A 20,826-nucleotide genomic window follows, 5' to 3' on the forward strand; every position below is an offset into this window, starting at 1 on the left:
GCCGTTTTCAAACTGCCAATCAAATTCCTCTCCGGCTGCGAGCCTCTGTGGCTGCTGCGTTCTCCGATGTCCCGCCCCCACGCGAGATTACGCCTGTGACGTAAACGGCGGTCGCACAGCCTGTGGGCCTATCTTTTCCAAGGCGTTCGGAGGAAGTGTCGCTCGTGTGACGCTAAAATAACTACGACTGTAAGGTTCGGGGGACGCGGAGGACTGAAGAACGCAGTCTCTGGCCCTGTATTTTGGGAATTGGACAGAGTAAGTTCTAAGTGGACTCTAGGGTAGCCCAGGTTGGGTGAGGTCTAAATTACTCTCAGTCTTTTTCTATGCAGTCCTTTCTGTCATCTCTGGTCCTTCTCATCCCGTCCCCTCCCACCAACCCATCAGTTCGATTGTCCTAGTGTCCTAGATCTGTGTGCGCACGCGCAAGAGTCTTCCGGCGGCCCTTGTAGTTCCAGTTTTCTAGTGATTGGGGGCGCTTGTCGTCCGGTTTTGGAAGGTTTGGGGGCAGTCCCGCGTTTGACCGCTTCCGTAAGGAAGGACGGGTACTTAATGGGGCGGTAATCAAAAGAGGAATTGCTTTTCTTCGCAGATTTGAGTTTTGGTGGCCAAAAGAAAGCGAATGTGGACTTGTATTTTAATATTAAGTAATTTCCTTTTTCAGAACTTTTATCTCTTTCAGAGAGTTGAAAATTCAATTGTGGAAGGAAGAACTAATAAGTGTTAAATACAGTGTATTATTGAGTGCGTTAATAGACATGCTTAAAGGGAAACAGATGAGACGGTTGTTTAGGGGAAATGTGCTAGCAGAAGCCTAGAAAGAGTGAGATGCCGTTTAATCTGGGCCTTGAAAATTGAATAGGAGTTCGTAAGACAAGGAAGACGAGAAGACTCGTTTAAAGCAGAGGCGCATAGACAAAGTGGGCACCGCCGAATAGTCAAATGTGGCTAGAACTATAGTTCTTAACCTTTTTGACACGCCATTTCCTTTTAAAACATTATTTAAAAGATATGGATGAGCCTCCCAGGAAAATGTATATACATGTCTAAACACTTTGCTATAACCTTTTAAAGAAAAATTGTGAAACACGTTGAAATGGCCCAAAAAAAAAAGGTGTCTAGCTTACTTTTCCAGCTTACCTCTTCTCTTCATTGTCATTGAGCTATGTTACAATTATGTAAGTTATAGAAAACAGTCATAATTGAAATGTCTTACAGTTATTGCCCTGATTAGTGTTGCATCTGTTAACAAGGTCATTTCAGCGTTTCTGCTTGCTTGTATTTGTGCGTGTCTAGTTTTTTAGTTCACCTTTAAACTGGTTTTTAGCACTTAACTCGTTCCCTGGTTTATTACTTAAATAAAATGATTGACGTGTTCATTTTATAAATGTAGAAAAGTCATGGTTTCACCTTTTCTTTAAAATTTACCTTTGAAAATTTCATGGGATTCACAATAATTTTTGAAATCCATCCCAAATTCCATGGATTTCAAGTTAAGAATTTCTGAGCCAGGATGTAGAGAATGAACTTGTGGACACAGTGGGGGGGGGGGGGGGGGGCGGCAGGGAGGTAGAGAGTGGAATGAATGGAGAAAGTAGCATCACCATATACACACTGCCATGTGTAGAATGGATAGCTGTTGAGAAGTTGCTGTGTAACATACTGAGCCTAGTCTGGTGCTCTGTGATGACCTAGAGGAGTGGGATGGAGAAAGGGGAGGGAGGCTCAAGAGTGAGGGGGTATATGTATATTTATGACTGATGGTGGTGCTACTGTTAAAAAAATCTTGCCTCCCATTGCAGGAGATGTAAGATGCAATGTTAGATCCCTGAGTCAGGAAGATCCCCTGAAAGAGGGCATGGCAGCCCACTCCAGTATTCTTGCCTGGAGAATTCCTTGGACAGAGGAGCCTGGATGGCTGTGGTCCATGGGATCACAAAGACTCAGACACTGCTGAAGCGACTTAGCATGAACACACAGATGGCTGATTCGCATTGTTGTATGGCAGAAACCAACACAACCTTGTAAAAAAGATTTTTAACAATTTAAGAAAAGGATTTGAGTCAAAACATAGACTACATGGTAAGAGGTTCTACTAAAACGTAGGCAGTGTGAGAGTTAAACATACCTGAGCTTACTTACCTAGCTAGCTTTAGCCAGGTCACTTAACCTTTGAGCCTTTGTAAAAAGAGGCTAAGAGAAACAACCTGAAGGGATTATGAGGATTTAAAACAAGGTGTGTCAAGTAGCTGGTGTTACACAGTAACTTTTATTCTTTGTTTAAAGCCTATGAAACTAATTGATTCATTTAACAAGTTTTTAAAAATATATGCTGTGTTACCAAAAGATGCTAAAGAATTACTGTTGTTCAAAGTTTTAACATCAGAGTCACAAAATTAGACCTGTGTTTAGACAAGTTACACAGCTTCTGTGACGGATGGATGACTTCCCGAACAATTTATAAACTATTTACATATTATTATGACAGTAGTTGTGGAAAACACTGGATGAAGATAAGAGTCATTCCAAAGGTTACATTGATAGGACTTAATAATAGATTGGTAAATGGCAATAAAAAACAGTTACATATTGTTGACTGTGTGCTGTATAGCAGCAATGGAAAGTACTTTATTCATTTTGATTAATTTTTACAACAACCCTTTTATGTCGGTATAACTTTTATTCCACTTTATAGATCGTAGAAAGATGAGGTAACGTGCTCAAAATCCATACAGCTAGTAAATAGCTCGACTAAGTGGATTACTAAGTGGAATATGTCATCCTTGAATAAAATGAGGGTGGTAAGAACAGTAGAACAGACATTGCTAAGAAAGATAACTTTGATTTGGAATGTGTGGAATGACAGTATACCTATTTGTTATCATAGGACATTAAGAAAGTAAACTATGACTATCATGTAACTTCCTGATCTTCTATAACCAATGTGTAGAGAAGAGAACTTGTACCATAGCTTATGTCCTGTTTAATCTGATCCATATCCGTACTCAAAAATGAAGGTATGTTTGAGTCTTTACAGATTTTTAAGATTGAAAATTGCAGATGAGTGTTATTCACATGGGGCAAGATTTTCTGAACTTAATTCTCCAGGCCACACACACACACACACACACACACACACACAAAATCTTAGAAAGGAAGGAGAGTATCAGGGCTGAGAAGAGAACGCTGGGAAAAGTCTGATTTCTGGGAGATTTGTGGCTTTCTGTGTTTATGCAGTTCTGTCCACTATCTCCTTAGATGGTGGCTTTGACGATGAAAACAAATGGAGAGGTGGTAATCTGCTCTTTATAGATTTTTTCAGAAGAGTTAGTAGTGAATTCTGTAGTGACAGTCATAGCCTGCATTTGTATCTTGTTTATAATTCTACCCCATTACAAAATAACTTGAAATGCTCAACACTTGACAGTTTGTTAGATACTGTTATATTACTTAACTATTCAACAAATGCCAAGGTTGTGATCAAGCTGAAGTCTCTGCCTTCATTGTGTTTATATTATAATGAAGCAGGTAGGCAATAAAATTATAATTCCAGATAGGAATAAGAGGATATAAGTATAGAAAGTGGTGAGTGAGGCAGAGGGTAGGGTTATGGTTGGCAGGGAAGGGATATTTTAGATTTGGTGAAAGAAAACCTCTTTGATAAAGTGACATTTGCAGAGGCCTAGGTGAACAAGGAAGTAATCCCTGCAGCTGTGACAGGAACGCTGGGGAACAGCAGGAGCAAAAGCCGCGAAATGGGAATGCATTAGACTGTTCAAGAACAGACCGATGTTGTGTTGAGGTTGTAATGAGCACTCTGAAAGAAGTTGCAAGTGATGAAGTTAGAGCGAGATCCCCAGGCCCGATCTAATAGGACCTATAGGCCACAATAAGGATTTTTTATTTTATTCTGACTGGGATAAGAAACCTTTGAAGGATTTTGTTCAAGAAATTGACATTTTATTTACATATTTAAATGATCATTCCAGCTGCTGTCTGGAGAATTGATAATGGAAGAGGAGTAGAAGCAAGTAAATGTTGAGGATGTGTTTGAACTGTAGGCAAGACACTCGTGATAGCTTGGAACAGGTGGTTGTGACGGATGAAATGAAGATTCATATGAATTTTAAAAAGCTAGAGCTAACAGAAATGCTAATAAATTGGCTGTGGGATGTGAGGAAGGAATGAAGAAGGATTTCAGTGTTTTTGCCCTCTCAGCAATTTTTGCTGGTATTTTCTGAGATGGGAAAGACTAGGCAAAATATGTGGTTTGCTAAAATTTGAGAGTTCAGTTTAAGCTTGAGATATGCTTTAGATAAGTAAGAGGTCAGGTGGGTATTTGCATGTTGGAATGGGGAGATAATGGGAGAAGTCGGGAGTGGAGAAGATAGGTTTGTGAAACATCAACATATAGAGAGCCATGGAGCTTAAAGCCAGAGACCCTGTGAAAGGACATCTGTGTAGATAAGGGAGCCCAGGACTGAATGTAGTCTTGGGCATCATGGAAGGGTAGAGCAGACAGAGTCGGAGGTTCCAGAAAAGGAAATGGAGAAGGAAGACAACTCCTGGAAGCCAAATGAAGAAGATGTTTTCAGTGAGGGGGTTAGCAACTGCAAATGCTCCTGAAAGGTCTGGTAGACAGTGGAGATCATTGTTTTTAGTTTCATTAGAATGATGGAAAGGAAAGCCTGACAGGATGGGTTGAAGTGAGTGTGATAAATGGTTATGCAGCACTAATGCCACCTGGTTATTTTTCTAATGATTAATTTTGGCATGTACTTCCATTTTATGAGTCAGGCTAGTATCATCTAAATAATTACTTATGTTTTAGAAATTAGTGTTTAGCTGATCAACGGAAGCCTGCTTTAAAAATGCCAAAATACTCTTCCTTTGATGAGAATGCATACTTAGCTGGAGGTTTGAAGTGAAATGCATTAATGGCTTTATACCCTCATCCTGGGTGTCACTTTGAAACTATCTGCAGCTTCACTGCTGCACTGTCAGTCAGACTCAGGAGACACAAATAGGCTCTATTAATAACTGTTTACTTAGCTTTAAAGGGGTTAAGACAGAAGATAGAGTAGGGACAGAATCTTTATCTCATATGGAGACCTAGTCCCAGTCTTCCCCAAATACAGCAATTAACCCAAATCCACTGCTTCCCCCCACCCTAGATGCCTAAAAGCTTTTAGCCCTTTTGCCCACCAATCTATTCTGTCATGCTGCTCATAGCCTCAAGGCCTGCATCCCAACTAATAGCATCTCCCAGCCAGTGTAACAGAGAAGACAGATGAAACTTCGCATTTGTCTTACTATCACCCCAGGCCTCCTATTAGGGCTTTGCTCACTCATTTGTGTGTATATGACACCATTCAACAGATCTTTGAATTGCTGTATACCAGGAACTGGGGATGTACCAGTAAGTACATTCTACGATAAACAGATTAGTAAGGTTTTAAGTTCACAAGAGAAGAGGACGGGGAGATAGTTGTCTGTCCAGAACTTTGGAGTCTGAGTATAAGAGATCTTGGAGTCTTGAGTATAGGAGATCTCACTTTACTTCAGCAAGTAAAGAACATTTTTAAAAATCAAGTGTTTTTTTCTCAGTGGAGGTTGTGGAATGAACACATCAGTCTATCATTCTTTAGAACGTATAAAAAAATGCTGTTAACATAGGAGGTAAATTATATAAGAAACAGGCAAAATGAAAGTTGCCACAGCTAATAGTGAAAATGTCCAAAGTTTGAGCCCATTTCCATTCAGATAAAGGCTAAACTAAGTTTTTTTAATATCACTAATAATTATTTTGCTGACTTAATATTTCTTTCCTTCCCATTTCACAGAAATGGAAACTGAGAGTGGAAATAAAGAAAAGGCAATGGAAGAAGAAAGCATAGAAAAGAAAAAAGAAGTAGAAAAAAAGAAAAGGTCTAGAGTTAAACAGGTGCTTGCAGATATTGTGAAGCAAGTGGACTTCTGGTTTGGAGATGCAAATCTCCACAAGGATAGATTTCTTCGAGAGCAGATAGAAAAATCTAGAGATGGATGTAAGTTTCCTTCAGTGTATTGTACCAGATTTAAGAGCTGTATCTACTTCTAATCTATATGTGCTGCATATAATGTACAATATACACTGTATAAAAGTTTTAAGAGCTGTTAAAATATGTATATGCCACATATAACGTCCAATATACACTGTGTATAAAACATATTTTTTAAATTTTAACAATTGAAAATGTTTTTGAAACTTTTTCATTAGATGTTGATATATCACTTCTTGTGTCATTCAACAAAATGAAAAAATTGACCACCGATGGAAAGTTAATAGCCAGAGCTCTGAAAAGTTCTGCTGTGGTAGAGGTAAGAATTGTTACATATTTTGTGTCACATGATGCCGTTAGTTAATATTGACTTTATGTACCGTTTTACAGCTGGATTTAGAAGGCACCAGAATCAGGAGGAAAAAGCCGCTGGGTGAGAGACCCAAGGATGAGGATGAGCGGACAGTGTATGTGGTAAGCCACTTTTCTGGACAGCTCAGAACTGCGGTCTCCCAGCAAAAACATTGTAGTATTCAGTTTAAGTAAGACTTTATTTTCAGTTAAGGTTTTCAACACTTTATTTATTACTAATTTATCATAGGAACTGCTTCCCAAAAATGTTAACCACAGCTGGATTGAGAGAGTATTCGGGAAATGTGGCAATGTTGTTTATATAAGTATACCACATTATAAGTCTACTGGGGACCCGAAGGGATTTGCTTTCGTGGAATTTGAAACAAAAGAACAAGCTGCAAAAGCTATTGAGGTAGGTCCACAACCTAAAATAAAGAGAAAGAAAATTACAAAGTGTTTTAAACAGTAACAGAATTTTGCTTATTTCATTTCAGTTTCTTAATAACCCACCAGAGGAAGCACCGAGAAAACCTGGTGTATTTCCCAAGACAGTGAAAAACAAGCCCATTCCTGCTCTGACAGTAACTGGTGAGTTCTCATTAAATACTTTATTAGACATAGATGAAGCAAAATAAGTAAATATAATAACATTGTTACAGAAGAAAAGAAAAAAAAGAAGAAGAAGAAAGGCCGAACAAAAAAAGATGACAATATCCAGCCCAAGGAGTCAAATACGGAGGCAACCAAGGAAAGTGTCTGTAAAAAAAGATCAAGGACCACATCTGAGAGCTCTGAAGTAGAGGTTACTGAACCCCAAAAGCAGCCCACAAAGAAAAAGAAAAAACGAGAAAAAACTGAAGTATCCAGCTTACCTTTAGTCAAAGCAGGAAAGAGGAAAAGAAGCGGCTCTGAAGATGCAGACTGCTTCTCTCCCAAAACGAAAGCTAAGAAAGTATCTCAGAAAGACAACGTTAAAAAAGAAGCTCCAGAAGTTTGTAAAGAAAACAAAGGTATTTCTGACTTTACATTTATGGTTAGATGAGGATTTTCTTTATTTCTTTATTTCTTGTTATTTCTTTATTTCTTTATTTCTTGTTATTTCTTATTATTTCTTGTTAATTTAGAATTAGAAGTCTCTACGGAAGAGGAAAAGGATACTGGAGATATAAAAGACGGATCCCTACTGAAAGCAAAAAGAAAACATAAGAAAAAACATAAAGAGAGGCATAAGATGGGAGAAGAGGTTATTCCATTACGAGTGCTATCGAAGTAAGTCACGGGTGCAAATAACACACTCCATCACCATTGCTAAAGTGCAATTCCAGGTTGAATTGAACAGAGTTGCATATTAGCAACAGTAATGGCCTGAGGTCAGGATCTGCACAGAAGTTGCACAATGCTGGGGGTTAAAAAGGAACCACCACACTAAAACATGGAAGCACTTATTTCCTTATGAAGTCACAGCAAGTGCCTCCATGTTAAAGTAGAGGGTATTCCTTAAAAGGTGCATCTTGTGGCATACCAAGGCGCGGCAGTGTAAAGTAAGCATTCTACCTTTTCTTGGAGACAAAATGAAGAAAGCAGACTTACCATCACTGAAACATGGAAGCACTTACTTTCTCAGCTACAAAGCAAGCACATCCACGTTTGAGTGGTGGGGAGCCCACGGCATCTTCATTATGTTCAGAACTTCATTATGGCCAGTTTTCAGACCCAGCATTGCCTTGGAGACACCTCCACTGAAACACGGAAGCACTTGCTTTTCTTTCCGCAGCAGGTGCCCCCGTGTTAAAGCAGAGGGGTGCCCCTCAGCCTCAGATTGTGAGCGTCGCCGTCTTCCATCCGGGGGTTCCCTCGGATTCACTTCCACTAAAACATGGAAGCACTTACTACTTTAAAGTCACAGAAAGTGCTACCATGTTAAAGTTAAAGGGAGTCCAACTTCTCGAGAGGTGGGAGACACGGAGAAGAAAGAAAAATGGCATACCTTTTAAAAGCAAGTTTCCTTCTTAACCTTGCTGGATTACGGCTTCCAAAGACCCCAGTTTTCGTCTTGGAGGGTTAAAAGGCTAGGACTTTGGGTACTTCTATTTATACTATTCTTAACTCCTGAATTCCTCTTCCCTTTTTATCTCAGAGAATCCTTACGAGAGCCCTTTGTTATTCTAATGTATCAGCTCTCAGGGAATGTATGGTCCTGGGTGGGTCTGGATTTTTTTTTTTTTTTTTTGAAGTATACAGATGTCAATGTTAACAGCTAAAACCATTACCACAGATATTCTCCTCTTTAAAAAAAAAAAAAATCCCCTATCTGCATGTTTGATGGCACAGATTAAGGTAACAATGAGTGCTCCTGCAGAGCCAGGAGAGGCATTGTGTTTCTATCTGGAGGACCTCTAGCTGTTTGAGGAAACCTCTACTCGACCAATGTATGTAAATAAATTAATTGCTTCCATGGGGTGTTTTTTTTCTTCTTTGAAATTCCTTTGACTCCAGTAAATACTGAGGAATGTTACCGTTCAAATTGGAAGCAGTTTAACAAATGTTAAAATTTTAATTTTTCACCAAGAGTTAACTGATTTTCTAGTAAATCTTACTAGTTAGTTAACTCAATGCTTTTATTTTTGTCAGTCAAACATTTGAAGCAGACTCAAGAATTGAATCAGCAAATATAAAACATTTAATGTGAATGTTGGGACAGAGGGAACTCCCCTTTTCTTGTTTGCCAGATGGACTTAGAACTCAGGAAATAATTTAACTGTGTTTAAAGAAATATTGGAAGAAGGAGTGGTTGTAAGTCACTGAATGTCTGTATTTTGAGACTTACTTTTTATTTAATGATGTGTTGTCGCTGTTTAAAAGTACAATTATTTTCACTACAGGACAGAATGGTTGGATTTGAAGAAAGAGTATTTAGCACTGCAAAAAGCCAGCATGGCTTCTTTAAAAAAAACAATATCCCAAATTAAGTCACAATCAGAAATGGAAACAAATGGAGTGCCTACTAATTCCGGAATGAAAAGTGAAAAAAGTAAGCATCAATATGATAGTTTTTGTAGCATTATATTCTACTTATACTAAAACGCACTGAGTTATTGTAGGATAAACTTTAGTTTTTGAAACTCAATTATATAGTGGTTGTTATTAGAGCAATTACTGATTTCTCAAGTTGTCCAGATGTGATTTATCCTTAACCTAAAAATATTTGAAGGGCTCATTTTAAACTGAATCTTTTTTAATCACATACATTTTCTCTATACAGTTTTCATTAGTAATCAAAATTAGTGATGAGTGCCTAGTTTGTAGTTCATCGCGTTTGTAGAAACAAAGATGATCTTTGATATTTATATTTTAAATTCCCGTAAGTTGAAAATATAAATTTCCACATTTGAATTGTAATGTTATACCTATGCCTGTTCTTTCTTTATTGAGTAAAACAATTTGTTACTGGTTCAGTGAAAGGGGACATTTTTTCTTTAAGATTTTAAAAATGTTCTTCTAATGGTAAAAGTTTGCATTTATAGAAATAAGAGTTTCTGTATTTTACTTTATGGTAATCTATAATAAATAGTATAACTTAAAACATAATAACCTTATGAGTAAGTTTAAATTACTTAAATAAAGCTGGGAGACCACTATTGATACTCTAGAGCGGGCCTATAAGTGTTAAATTATTAAATGGAAGAGATATTTTTCTGGTCTTTTTCTTTTTGCTTTAACAGCAAACAGTGAAGAGTGTGGTCCCCAGGAGAAAGTTAATGCAGCAGGACCACAGTTTGTGAGTGGTGTGATTGTGAAGATCATTAGCACCGAGCCTTTACCTGGCAGGAAGCAAGTCAGGGTAATGCTTTTGAATCCCCATGATAGTTGTTTCTCTTTCTTCTTAAAAACCCCTGTGTGAAAGTGTTTTGAATGTGGAAAATGAGGCAAATCAAATTAGAATTTGTTCTCTTGTGGTAAACTGCTTATTGAGTTTGATTCCATAATAACCCTTTAAGTCTGACTTGAGGCAAATTCTGATACCTGAAATTCCTCACTGAATCAAATTTATAGTGAACTTCGTTTAATCCTTTTATAGGAAAACAGCAATCTGTGCTTATTTTTCTTGGTGCCCCAATGGTTGTGTATAGGAAAAGGACGAAACCCTACTGTAGTTATCATATCAAATGAGGAGATTAAGTAAAATGCTTTCCCAATATTCATTTTCTCAGGGGACCTTTTCTGTTTTTCAGAAAAATCAAGAGAAACTAGATTTTGGGGCAATACTTAGGGATAAAACTTTCATAAAGATTAACTAACATTAAAGTTGATTTGTGATTGTTTCTAAAATAAAACTATTTGCTGTTGTCTTATTTGGAGCAAACTAGAGAATTTGTAATTTGTTTTCATTAGATCTTTGAGTTTTCAATAAATTCCTAAAAGATTTTGTGACGTGAAAATCAGAACTATTTTGAAATAAAAGGGATAGTGTGCATATTTTTCACTTACCATAGACTTAGTTTATTTTTGTCTGTCAGTGAATCCTCTTGAGAATTGAAAATTTTCTCCTGAAAAAAAATGCAGGGTTGTTGTTTATGGCAAGAAGAACCTTTTAAAATTTGATTCCTAGAAGTTTTTTTGGTACTTTCAGTCCTCACCAGTTAGTTGAAGGTTTTTGAAACAGTTACAGGAAAGTGTATTTTGAGTGTCTCCAGAAACTTATCGCTGACACTAAACCCCCATCCCTGCTGGTCGCTTTCACCTCAGAGTCTGTCCCCTGCAGCACGCACTAGCGTGGCGATGCGTCTTACTCACATCCTCCTCTAGTGGGGGCAGCCTGTCTGCTGTTGAACTTTGTCATCCACGCAAGTGAGACTCTTCCTCTCTAAACTATGTAAAGTGCTCTGTAACATAGCAAGCGTATTCATAGTTCTTACACTGGCTTCAGCACCGTGTGGTATGTTGCTTTGGTTTTCCATAGACTGTTACCAGTCAACATTCTTTAACTTCTGTAAACATTAAACTTGCTCATTGTAACCATCTGTAAGCACTCTTTATCTGAAACCCTATCCCCTGAAATCCTTTAGCTGTCACTAACAAGTAAATCTAGACTCTTACTATAGTATTGATGAGGAATTTAGTCAATCCCAAATTGATATACTAGCTTGCACTTCAAAATTTGGTAGCAAAATAGACTTTGCAATAAGGATTAAAAAATTGAAGATGTAAATGCTGCTGTGGTTAGTCAGATGGCCCAATGTTTTAAAAGAAAAATTACTCAAAGTTTGTTATTTTGAATAACTGGTATAGGTTTAATTACATTTATCAGATTTTATTATCTAAATGGTAATTATGTCAATTACAAATTCTTCATTTTTGATCATCAAAATCATAAAATAAGTGCATTAACCAAATTATTAATTACTTACATTTTGCGGGAACAAAAACTGAGCTATGATTCTTACTGCAGTCTGTGAGTTGCCCCTGTGATTGCCAGGTTAATTTGTTATTCTAAGAAGGGTTTTAAATTTGGAGATTAGCCTGACATTATAATGGATATTTAGTAAATATCTTTTGAATTGAAGTAATTGAATCTGTCTGATAAATCAGTTACAAAACCCTCACTACTGCCAATAAACACATTCAAATTTCATCACTTAATACCTTATTTTTCCTTCTTTGTGTTTAAATTAAATACTCATTAACTAGATAGAGAAATGGGAAGAATTGGCAAGTATATTTCTCTCCAGTTTTCAGTTTTAAATTGAATTTGCCTAAAATTATAAAGTGCCTATTTTGTGATAGGCAGTGATTTAAGTGTTCAGATAAATTAAGACTTAGTACCTGGCTTGTATAAATATATAAGCATGGATTTTTACTACTTACTTTTTTTTTTTTACTACTTTATTATTAACTAATGCACTTTTCTTTTGAAATGATATTTCCAGGTATTGCTGAGTTCTTTCTGTAATTCAGAATTTTAAAATTCAACATCAAAAAGTAATCTAGGGTATTCTCTGGTGGTCCAGTAGTTAGGACTCCAAGCTCTCACTGTGAAAGGCCCTGGTTGGGGAACTAAGATCCACAAGCCAAGAGGCTCAGCCAAAAAAAATATTTCCTTTAATAAATAAATAATCTAAATTAGTTGTACCGTGAAATTTTGGGTTTAAACTGTAGGGGTTGAGGTAGGTAGGACTATTTTTTTCTTTCTTTCAGTTGGGAACCCTCAGTACTTCTTTAGCTTTATGAATGGAAGTTGATGAATTAAGAATTAGTGTAACATTCCTGCATAATTACCTTGCTTACAGGGTAGAACCTGCTGTGAAAAAAAAATGACCTGGGAATGCAGGAATCTTGTTAATTTACCCTCACAGCAGGCCTTATAGGTAAAACTTCTCATTGTTATGTGACTCAAAGAGGTTGCTTAGATGTTTTATCAGGGTAAAAACTCTGGCCTATCTGTATTCCATAGACAACTTAAGAACCAAATATCTCTGTGTGTGCCTTGAAACTTTTTTCACAAGTGGTTATAAAAAAAAGTTTGCATATATTTTAAGTCCTAAGTGATTTTGTACAGGTAAGTGGAAACACAACTTCTTCCTTAATGCCATTTCAGTTTTGTTTTTTGTTTTACTCTTTGCCTCCACCCAGACATGGAACCCGTCTTCTAAATTTGAGGGTTAGAGGAAAGTATTTGTACATTCTATACTATAGATCTTTTTTACTTATTCCATATTCCCATCTAGTACAATTTTAAAGATACTGTTGAATGAAAGATAGTTGATAGACTTGATGTTAAATTGGTCCTCAACTTTGTCCAAGTCCATTTCTAAGAGCATTTCTTTTGAGGTCTTTGTTTTTGGTGGTAGTTTGGTTTTTGGTTTGGAGTCTTTTTTGGGCATCTTTCTTATTAGCTTATGGGATCTTAGCTCCTGGACCAGGAGTTGAACCTGTACCCTTGGAAGCGAGAGTGAAGAGTCCTAACCGTTAGACTGTCAAGGAATTCTCCATTTGTATATATCTTGGAAGCTAACTGAAATGAAATAGTTACTCCTCGTTTGAAATGATATATGGCTCAATTTTATAATAGATCCTACAGTGGAATAATTTTAGAATTATAATGAAATGTTTTTATTGTTTATTTTAAGCCCTTCTAAATTCTAATGCAGGATACTTTGGCAGCAGTCTCAGAGGTTGTTTATGTTGATTTGCTGGAAGGAGATACAGAATGCCATGCTAGATTTAAAACTCCTGAGGATGCTCAAGCAGTAGTAACTGCACATTCAGAAATTAAAAAGAAACACTGCTGGAAACTAGAGATTCTTTCTGGTAAAACTTTATAGAACCTTCTCTCTCTCTTTTTTTTTTTTTATTTTAACAAAGCTTATTTTGGGGTGATTGTTTTATAATTTCCGAGTTTGGCAAATGAAACTGGGGGGGGGGGGCGGTTCTTTACACTAATATAAAGGCATACTAGTAAAAAGGCATTAAATAACTCGGACAACTATTCTGGTTCTACTGAAATTATAAAGCTGTGGATATGTTTCTTCATCTATATCCTTATGTTCAGTGATAAGCATTTTTGTGTTTTTTTTTTTTTTTTTAAGGTGATCATGAGCAGAGGTATTGGCAGAAGATTTTGGTAGATAGGCAGGCCAAACTTAATCAACCTCGTGAAAAGAAAAGAGGCACTGAGAAGGTAATCAGTTCATATTTTGTAATTTAAATTTCTGGCTGTTTTCTTTTATAACTTGGTAGTAAATGATTATTTAAAGATTGTCTTAATGGTAAAAAGCACAATATATTTAGAGTGCAGTTTTTAAAGATATGAGTCTCCACAGATAAGATTGAGAATCTGTGCATATCATTCCCGTTAGCAGTGGTAAGCTTTATTCCTTTTTCTCTAGAATAGCTCACAGGGGAAATAAACAGTCTTAAAATTAGTACCTTAAATAATTTATAGAAAAAAACAATAATAATTTAAAGCAAGTCTCTCAATAACTTTACTTTAAAAGACACTTAAGAATTTATCAGATGTTTATTGTTGCTAGTAAGCTGTTTATTCTTTTTAAAAATATTATACGTGTAGAAGTTAGTACATCTTAAAATGCTTAGAGCATAATAGGGCACATAATAATATTATCAATTTCTAAATGTATATTATAAAAATCAATAAAATCCAAAAAGATGTATGTGCATTATTTTATGACCCGTTAGTCCTTGAAAGGTCATACTTCCCGTGTTCTGGGTTTGTTAAGGTCCTATTTATAAAATTCTTTTTTTTTTAATTGGAAAATCAAGTTTTTTTCATCAGTCTTGCATCTCCTAGGATTCATTGAGATTTAAAATGATTTGGGAGGAGGTTTTCCACTGATCTTTGTTAGTTCTCTTTCCGTGAGAGCAGACTGAACTTGCTGAGACAGAGGCCTCCTTCCTCTTTAAGAGCTCTTTCAGGTCTGTGAGGTGTTAATTTCAAAGCCTACTTAAGCTTTGATTATCTTAAATGTTAAAATCATTAATCCAGAACTCACAATTGAAATGAAATCACTTTGTTAAATAATACTTTTACTTCTAATTTATGTAAAATATCATTTAAATTGTATATATTTTTAAAACTAGAAAAAAGCAGTTATGTTTTTAAGAACGACCCCATCTGCATAAATTAAGTTCGAGACAAGGAAATAAACATTGACAGAGAATTTTATAAATTGGGTTGAAACCAGTGAGTAATTCTATCACTGAATTGAAGGGTTCTCATGTATTGGTTAACAGGATCAGGCTTTTATCATTAGCATGATTTGTATGATAAGCAAACTTCTGAAAGTATAGAATCCTAGCTAAAGCAATGAAAGTACTAATTTGCTCATTTCATAAAATGAAGAAAGGTTCCACATGACCTAGCTTCTCAGAGGAGAGGAGGTTATTAGTTTACTACTTTGTTAATTCATTTAATTAACATTTTTCGCATTGGTTTGGTTAGCCACTGTTTAAGAACTGAGTGTTTAGCCATGAGTAACAAGGTCTCCTTCTTTCATGAGGCTTAGAGTTAATATAGTAAGTCAGATGATGACCAGTGCTGTTCAGAAAACTCAAAAATACAAAGGTGACCATAGAGCAGACCTTAGGGAAGTGAGCAGACAAGCCAGGAGAATTTAGGCGCTCCACTTTACACTCTTAGGCAACAGAAATACAGAGGTCTTGGAGGGAGATTGTCAGGCTAGGAGGCCAGTGTAGCTGGGGTACAGGAAGCAAGCAAGCATATTAGTGATAGAAAATAAGCATTTAGGACAAATTAACAGCCAAAAGTATAGTGTAAATACTTCACTGACATACCATTCTACCATTTCCACAGTAGTATACTTGAGTGAGAGAAAAAAAACACTAATAGAAAATCCTGGTTCTTCTTTTCACTCTGTGGAGAAGAAGGCTACTGGGGACAGTTTTCTAAGCTCTGTTCAGTTTGTATAGAATTAAAAGACAATTGATTAAGAAATACTTCATTTTCTATGTATGATATTTTGACATATAAACATCAAGTGCAGATAAATTAAATTAAGACCTGAGACAAAGATCAGTAAGATGAAGAAAAGAACTGCCAAAAGGGCTCTCATTCATTCTACCTCAACCACATCTTTCTAGTGTACCCTATCACATTGAGCATTTTAGTAAAATTAGATAACAAGTATTGGAGACACAGTGAGGCTTTTCTCATTTTTCTTTATAGCTTGTAAAGCACATTTGAATTTCTCATTGTTTTTACCAAAATCGTCTTTCCTTTATAAAGTACTGACAGGTCAGCTATTAAACAGATAAAGATAGAATTCATAAAATTTGTGAAAAGAATATGGTTGTGAGTTTTAAACACTTAAATTTTGACTCCACTGACAGTTTGTTTTTAGTTTAATCTGAAAGTGACTTCCTAAAAACTTACCACAATAAAAAAAATGAAAAATAAATAAAGGTGACTTCCTGCTGATGACCACTTATCACCAGTTTAAAGAAACTATTTTAATGAATAGTCATTAGAATCTGTGTTTATAAGAGAATAAGATTTTCATTTCCTCCAAAGCTAAATATGATACTTTAGTTTTTCTACAGGAAAGCTTTTGGGCATTTTAAATGGTCTTCTTCATTCTGTATAATTTAATTTGCCTTCTTTAAAATTTTTGATTATTTATGTAAGGGTGTAATAATAAGTACTTTTAATAGCAGACCCTTATTTAGAATATTTCTCAAATTTGTAAGCAAAGTTTCTTAATAATTAATACTCAAACCCAAAGGGATATGATGAAACAAAGATTGGTCTTCAACCCTCCTAAAATGTCAAAAAAAATTTTTTAATTTTATATTGGCACATTGGAAATTAACAGTGTTGTATTAGTTTCAGGTGTATAGCAAAGTGATTCAGTTACTACACATATACATGTGTTCTTTTTCAGATTCTTTTCCCATTTAGGTTATTACAGAATACTGTGGAGCATTCCCTGTACTGAATAGTAGGTCCATGTTGGTGAAATTATGGTTATTTATTAAGTAATTAATAACCAAATTATTGATTATTTTTAATTGAAAAAAATTTTAGTAGTCTAGCACTAAAATGCAAGGATCTTAGATAATTCAAAGATTTAATATCTACTATATTTAATAAGCTCTAATTTAGGCAGTTCTCTCTGTAACTGATTTGATCTGAGCTTAATTATCTCATTTGTTTTCCTCGTACCCCTTTTAAAAAATTTTATTCAAGCTAATAGTTGTGAGATTTTTCTAGTCATAATTATCTTTCTGTTTTTACATATCCAGTTCCTTCTAATTTCTGATTTTTTTCTCTGTAGTTAATCACCAAAGCTGAAAAGATTAGACTCGAAAAGACTCAACAAGCAAGTCAACACATCAGATTTTCTGAATATGACTGAAAAAAATTTTTTGTTCACCTCTTCAGATTTCACTGGATACTAGAGCTATTCTTAGGAATATCTTTTTTTATGGTGGTAATGCATAATGTTTTTCTAAAACCTACATTTAATTAAATAGTTGTTCTTTAACTTGTAAATACGACTTTTCCTGGAGACAGTTACATTGTTTACCACAGTTTTTCTGTAAATGTTGCATTTGTTGAAATTATATGACACAAATCAACCTCAAAGTGATTTAGAAAATAAATGTGTTTGAAATTATCATTAAGTTTGCTGTTTTTATATTGCAAAAACAACATATATGCAAAAATAATAGTGCTATCTAAATAAATAGGTTGGGGGAAATGTTTAACAGAGAATGCTCATTGTGCTTTTTGTTTTGTAACTTGCTTTTTCCATTTGAAATATCTTGGATATCCTTTCATGTTGATTTATACAGAGACATGTGTGATATTTCATTCTGTTTATTGTACTTTGCCTGTCCCAGCTCCCATTGAACTGACCATATGAACTGTTTGCAATTTAAATGTTTTAAGCATATTGAGTTTGTTTTCATAAATGAAGTTAAACATTTTATTTTGATTAGACAAAATAAAATGTACCAGATGCTGTAAACAAAGAAAAAAAAATTCTAGGAACCAGCCTTTGGTATAACTGAGTGTGTCATTTTATTCAGGAAAATCACAGAAGGGAGTGTTGAAGGCCTTTCTAGAACTGAATGTCCAGGGATGTACATGACTGGCATCTTAATCTCTCATCAGGATATCAGGAAAGTACTCTGACTACCTTGGGATTCATTTCCGTGAACTACAAACTCATTTCTAGTCCCGACAGCTTTGTCCAGCAGTGGGGAATTAACTTGGTTGTCCCTTGGATGCATTGTGGGAGGCAAAGAATCAAGAATCTGTTCATTCCTATGGGCCAGAGATTTGAGGAGATTGGCTGCATCAGGGTGGGGTAGCAGCAGTTTACTACCAAAATTAGGCATGCTGGCAGGTTGCCACTGACCACTAGTTTTTCTCTCCCCATGAAGAAAAACTAGCAATACACTCATGAAGAAAAAGAATGATCAGTAAATTGTTGCTAAATCCTCTTATGAGGATTATGACTAAATATGCGCTGGTTGATCCAGAATAATCAGTAGTAAGTAGGTGTATGTCTCAAGAATTCAGTTAATGTCAAGGAGGGCTGTCATAAGGTGACTTTGGAGAGGTTATCAAGTAAACGTTCAGAAATTCTCCCCTTGGCAGTCTTTAAAACAAGATGATCAAGACACCATAGTAGCACTTGGGAGGCATTAGTGAAGTAAATCAAAGATCCCTCTGTCACGGTGCTTATATTCCAGCAGTAGATAGAGACAATAAGTAAACACAAGGAAAAATTACACAATGTTAGATAAGTCCTAGGACAAACAGAAAAGGATGGAGGGAGAGAAAATTTCATTCATTCATTCTTGCGTTTATTCTTCAGTTCACTTAACTAAAGGAATACTTATTTGACCCCGGATTCCCTGGTGGCTCATTTGGTAAAGCATCTGCCTACAGTGCAAGAGACCCGGGTTCGATTCCTGGGTCAGGAAGATCCCCTGGAGAAGAAATGGCAACCCGCTCCAGTGCGCTTGCCTGGAAAATCCCATGAACCGAGGAGTCTGGTGGGCTACAGTCCATGGGGTTGCAGAGTCGGGCACGACTGAGCGACTAACACTAACACCACTAACCAGCAGATCAGACACTCACACTGTAGACTTGAGAGACATGAAGAAAAGGTAAGGTCCCCTGCCTTTGAGGGATTTACAGCCCTGAGGGAAACAGGGACAAGTCAACAACATAAACTGGCAGTACAGTGTAAGTAACAGGACAGTTACTCCAGATGATACGGGATAGGTTCCTGAAAGCAGAGTCCTAATTCTGCATCATCTTTCAAGACATATAACCTTGGATCCTTCAGGTAAGTATATTCACTTCCTTATCCAACACTTAGCACATAGTAGTTGCTTTATAAATGTGACTTGGGAAAAAAAAAAAAGTGACTTGAATGTGTGCTTCAGGGTGTTCCCCAGGGTCAGAGGTTGATTTAGTTGCATAAAGGATATTTTCTCTTACTCAAGTCGCTGATTCTCAGTGTTCATGTTCCTTTTTTTTTTAAGTGTCTGCTACACACCTGTCTGTGTGCATGTCAATGGGGTTTGCTTCCCTTAACTGCAGTACTGATTTAAGCACCTTGCAGTAGCTCCCTATCACTTTCACAAAGGAAACCTGATTGGCTATTGTCTTTTCTTACTTGTTTGCTGTGTTATCTCAGTGAAGTAGGTACCAGTGGTATCACCACTTTAAAAATGCAGAAGCTGAAGCACTTGCCAAAGGTCATAATAAACAGCTAGTCTAGGATTTAAAATCAGTTTCTCTTATTCTGAAGACCACACATTTAATGATTAGGATACCTCCCTTTCTCCCAACCTCTTGCCAACTTCTTTTCTTCCTAATTTCTTTTTTAACCAGTGCTTTGCATCCCATAGTAGAGATGTACTGCAATTTATGTAACTGTACTTCTACTGGGCTTGTAGTTGTCTGCTTTATTTTACTACTAAAAGCAATGCTGCAATGAACATTGTATCCCCCACCTTTGTTGACATGGGTACGTCTGCATGATGGATTTCTGGAATAAAGATTGCTGGGAGAAATCTTTTATATAACATGACTGAAATAGTCCAAAAATGCTGTATAGAATTTCACTGCCAGCAACAGCTATTGCGTTCTTATAAATATTTTCTCCCATTCAGTCTCTTGCCTTTAAATTTGGTTTATGGCAGTTTTATAGATATTTTATATTTTTACAGAGCCATATCTTTGTTTTCTGTTTTTTTGGCCCTACCACATGGCTTGTGGGATCCCTGACCAGTGATCAAACATGGGCCAATGGCAATGAAAGCACTGAGTCTTAACCACTGGACCCTCAGGGAATTCCTAGAGCCTTATCTTTTAATCTGCTATTAACAGAACTTGATTTCTCCTTCTGACACCTGTGAGTCCTGTCTGTACTTCATTTCTTGATTTTGATACCCAAAAGAGAGAGTTACAAGCAGAAATCTTTCTTGAGTTAGCATGAGTGAGTGTGTTCTTTGCAGCTAAGCACAACCTTAAGTAAATATCATACTTCAAAAAAAAGCATTACCATTCTTTAAAAAATAAATCATACTCTTAGGTTTATTAATTTATTAGGCAGTAGTAATTTCTCTAAAACTCCACAGACTTCCTATCTGATTTTAGAGAATTCCACATGCTAATAACCACATCCTTGATTTGTTTTTTTTAAGACATACTTCTGTGCTATCTTGGTTTCTTACCTCTCTCTGGATTTAAGAGTTTCTGTGGCAAAGTTATACTATTCATCTAAAATTTTTTTCCCTGAATTTCCTTATTTTTTAAACCATTTTTAAAATTGAAATATAATTTACAATATTATGTTAGTTTCAAGTATACAGCAAAGTGATATATGTGTAAATATTTTCCAGATCCCTTTCCACCATAAGTTATTATGAG

At 36.0% G+C, this 20,826-nt stretch overlaps 1 protein-coding gene across 5 annotated transcripts; it reads left to right on the top strand.

Annotated features, from left to right (window-relative positions):
- The first annotated feature begins 103 nt into the window (after window positions 1-103).
- On the top strand, window positions 104-17,551 carry LARP7 (La ribonucleoprotein 7, transcriptional regulator). Of its 5 annotated transcripts, XM_070452298.1 has the most exons (14): window positions 104-258; window positions 1,803-2,082; window positions 5,844-6,047; window positions 6,260-6,360; window positions 6,432-6,515; window positions 6,643-6,807; window positions 6,890-6,983; window positions 7,055-7,405; window positions 7,520-7,664; window positions 9,278-9,426; window positions 10,118-10,236; window positions 13,544-13,703; window positions 13,982-14,073; window positions 17,207-17,551. In XM_070452298.1, exons 3-14 carry the CDS (start codon window positions 5,846-5,848, stop codon window positions 17,285-17,287), a joined length of 1,743 nt encoding a protein of 580 aa, XP_070308399.1. In that variant the 5' UTR covers window positions 104-258; window positions 1,803-2,082; window positions 5,844-5,845; the 3' UTR covers window positions 17,288-17,551. The 5 variants fall into 5 exon arrangements, with proteins under 5 accessions (XP_070308399.1, XP_020743598.1, XP_020743599.1 ...); XM_020887939.2 differs by lacking the exon at window positions 1,803-2,082 and having other exon boundaries at window positions 105-258; window positions 7,058-7,405; XM_020887940.2 differs by lacking the exon at window positions 1,803-2,082 and having other exon boundaries at window positions 106-258.
- Window positions 17,552-20,826: the final 3,275 nt, after the last annotated feature.

This window comes from Odocoileus virginianus, chromosome 21, assembly GCF_023699985.2.
Source record: "Odocoileus virginianus isolate 20LAN1187 ecotype Illinois chromosome 21, Ovbor_1.2, whole genome shotgun sequence".
Classification (NCBI taxonomy): Eukaryota; Metazoa; Chordata; class Mammalia; order Artiodactyla; family Cervidae; genus Odocoileus; species Odocoileus virginianus.

Excerpts from the sequence above, each read along its gene's own strand:
- LARP7 (XM_070452298.1), top strand. The coding sequence starts at position 5,846 with ATGGAAACTGAGAGTGGAAATAAAGAAAAGGCAATGGAAGAAGAAAGC. Across the intron at positions 10,237-13,543 it reads CTGGCAGGAAGCAAGTCAGG|GATACTTTGGCAGCAGTCTC; the intron begins GTAATGCTTTTG and ends ATTCTAATGCAG. Across the intron at positions 13,704-13,981 it reads GAAACTAGAGATTCTTTCTG|GTGATCATGAGCAGAGGTAT; the intron begins GTAAAACTTTAT and ends TTTTTTTTTAAG.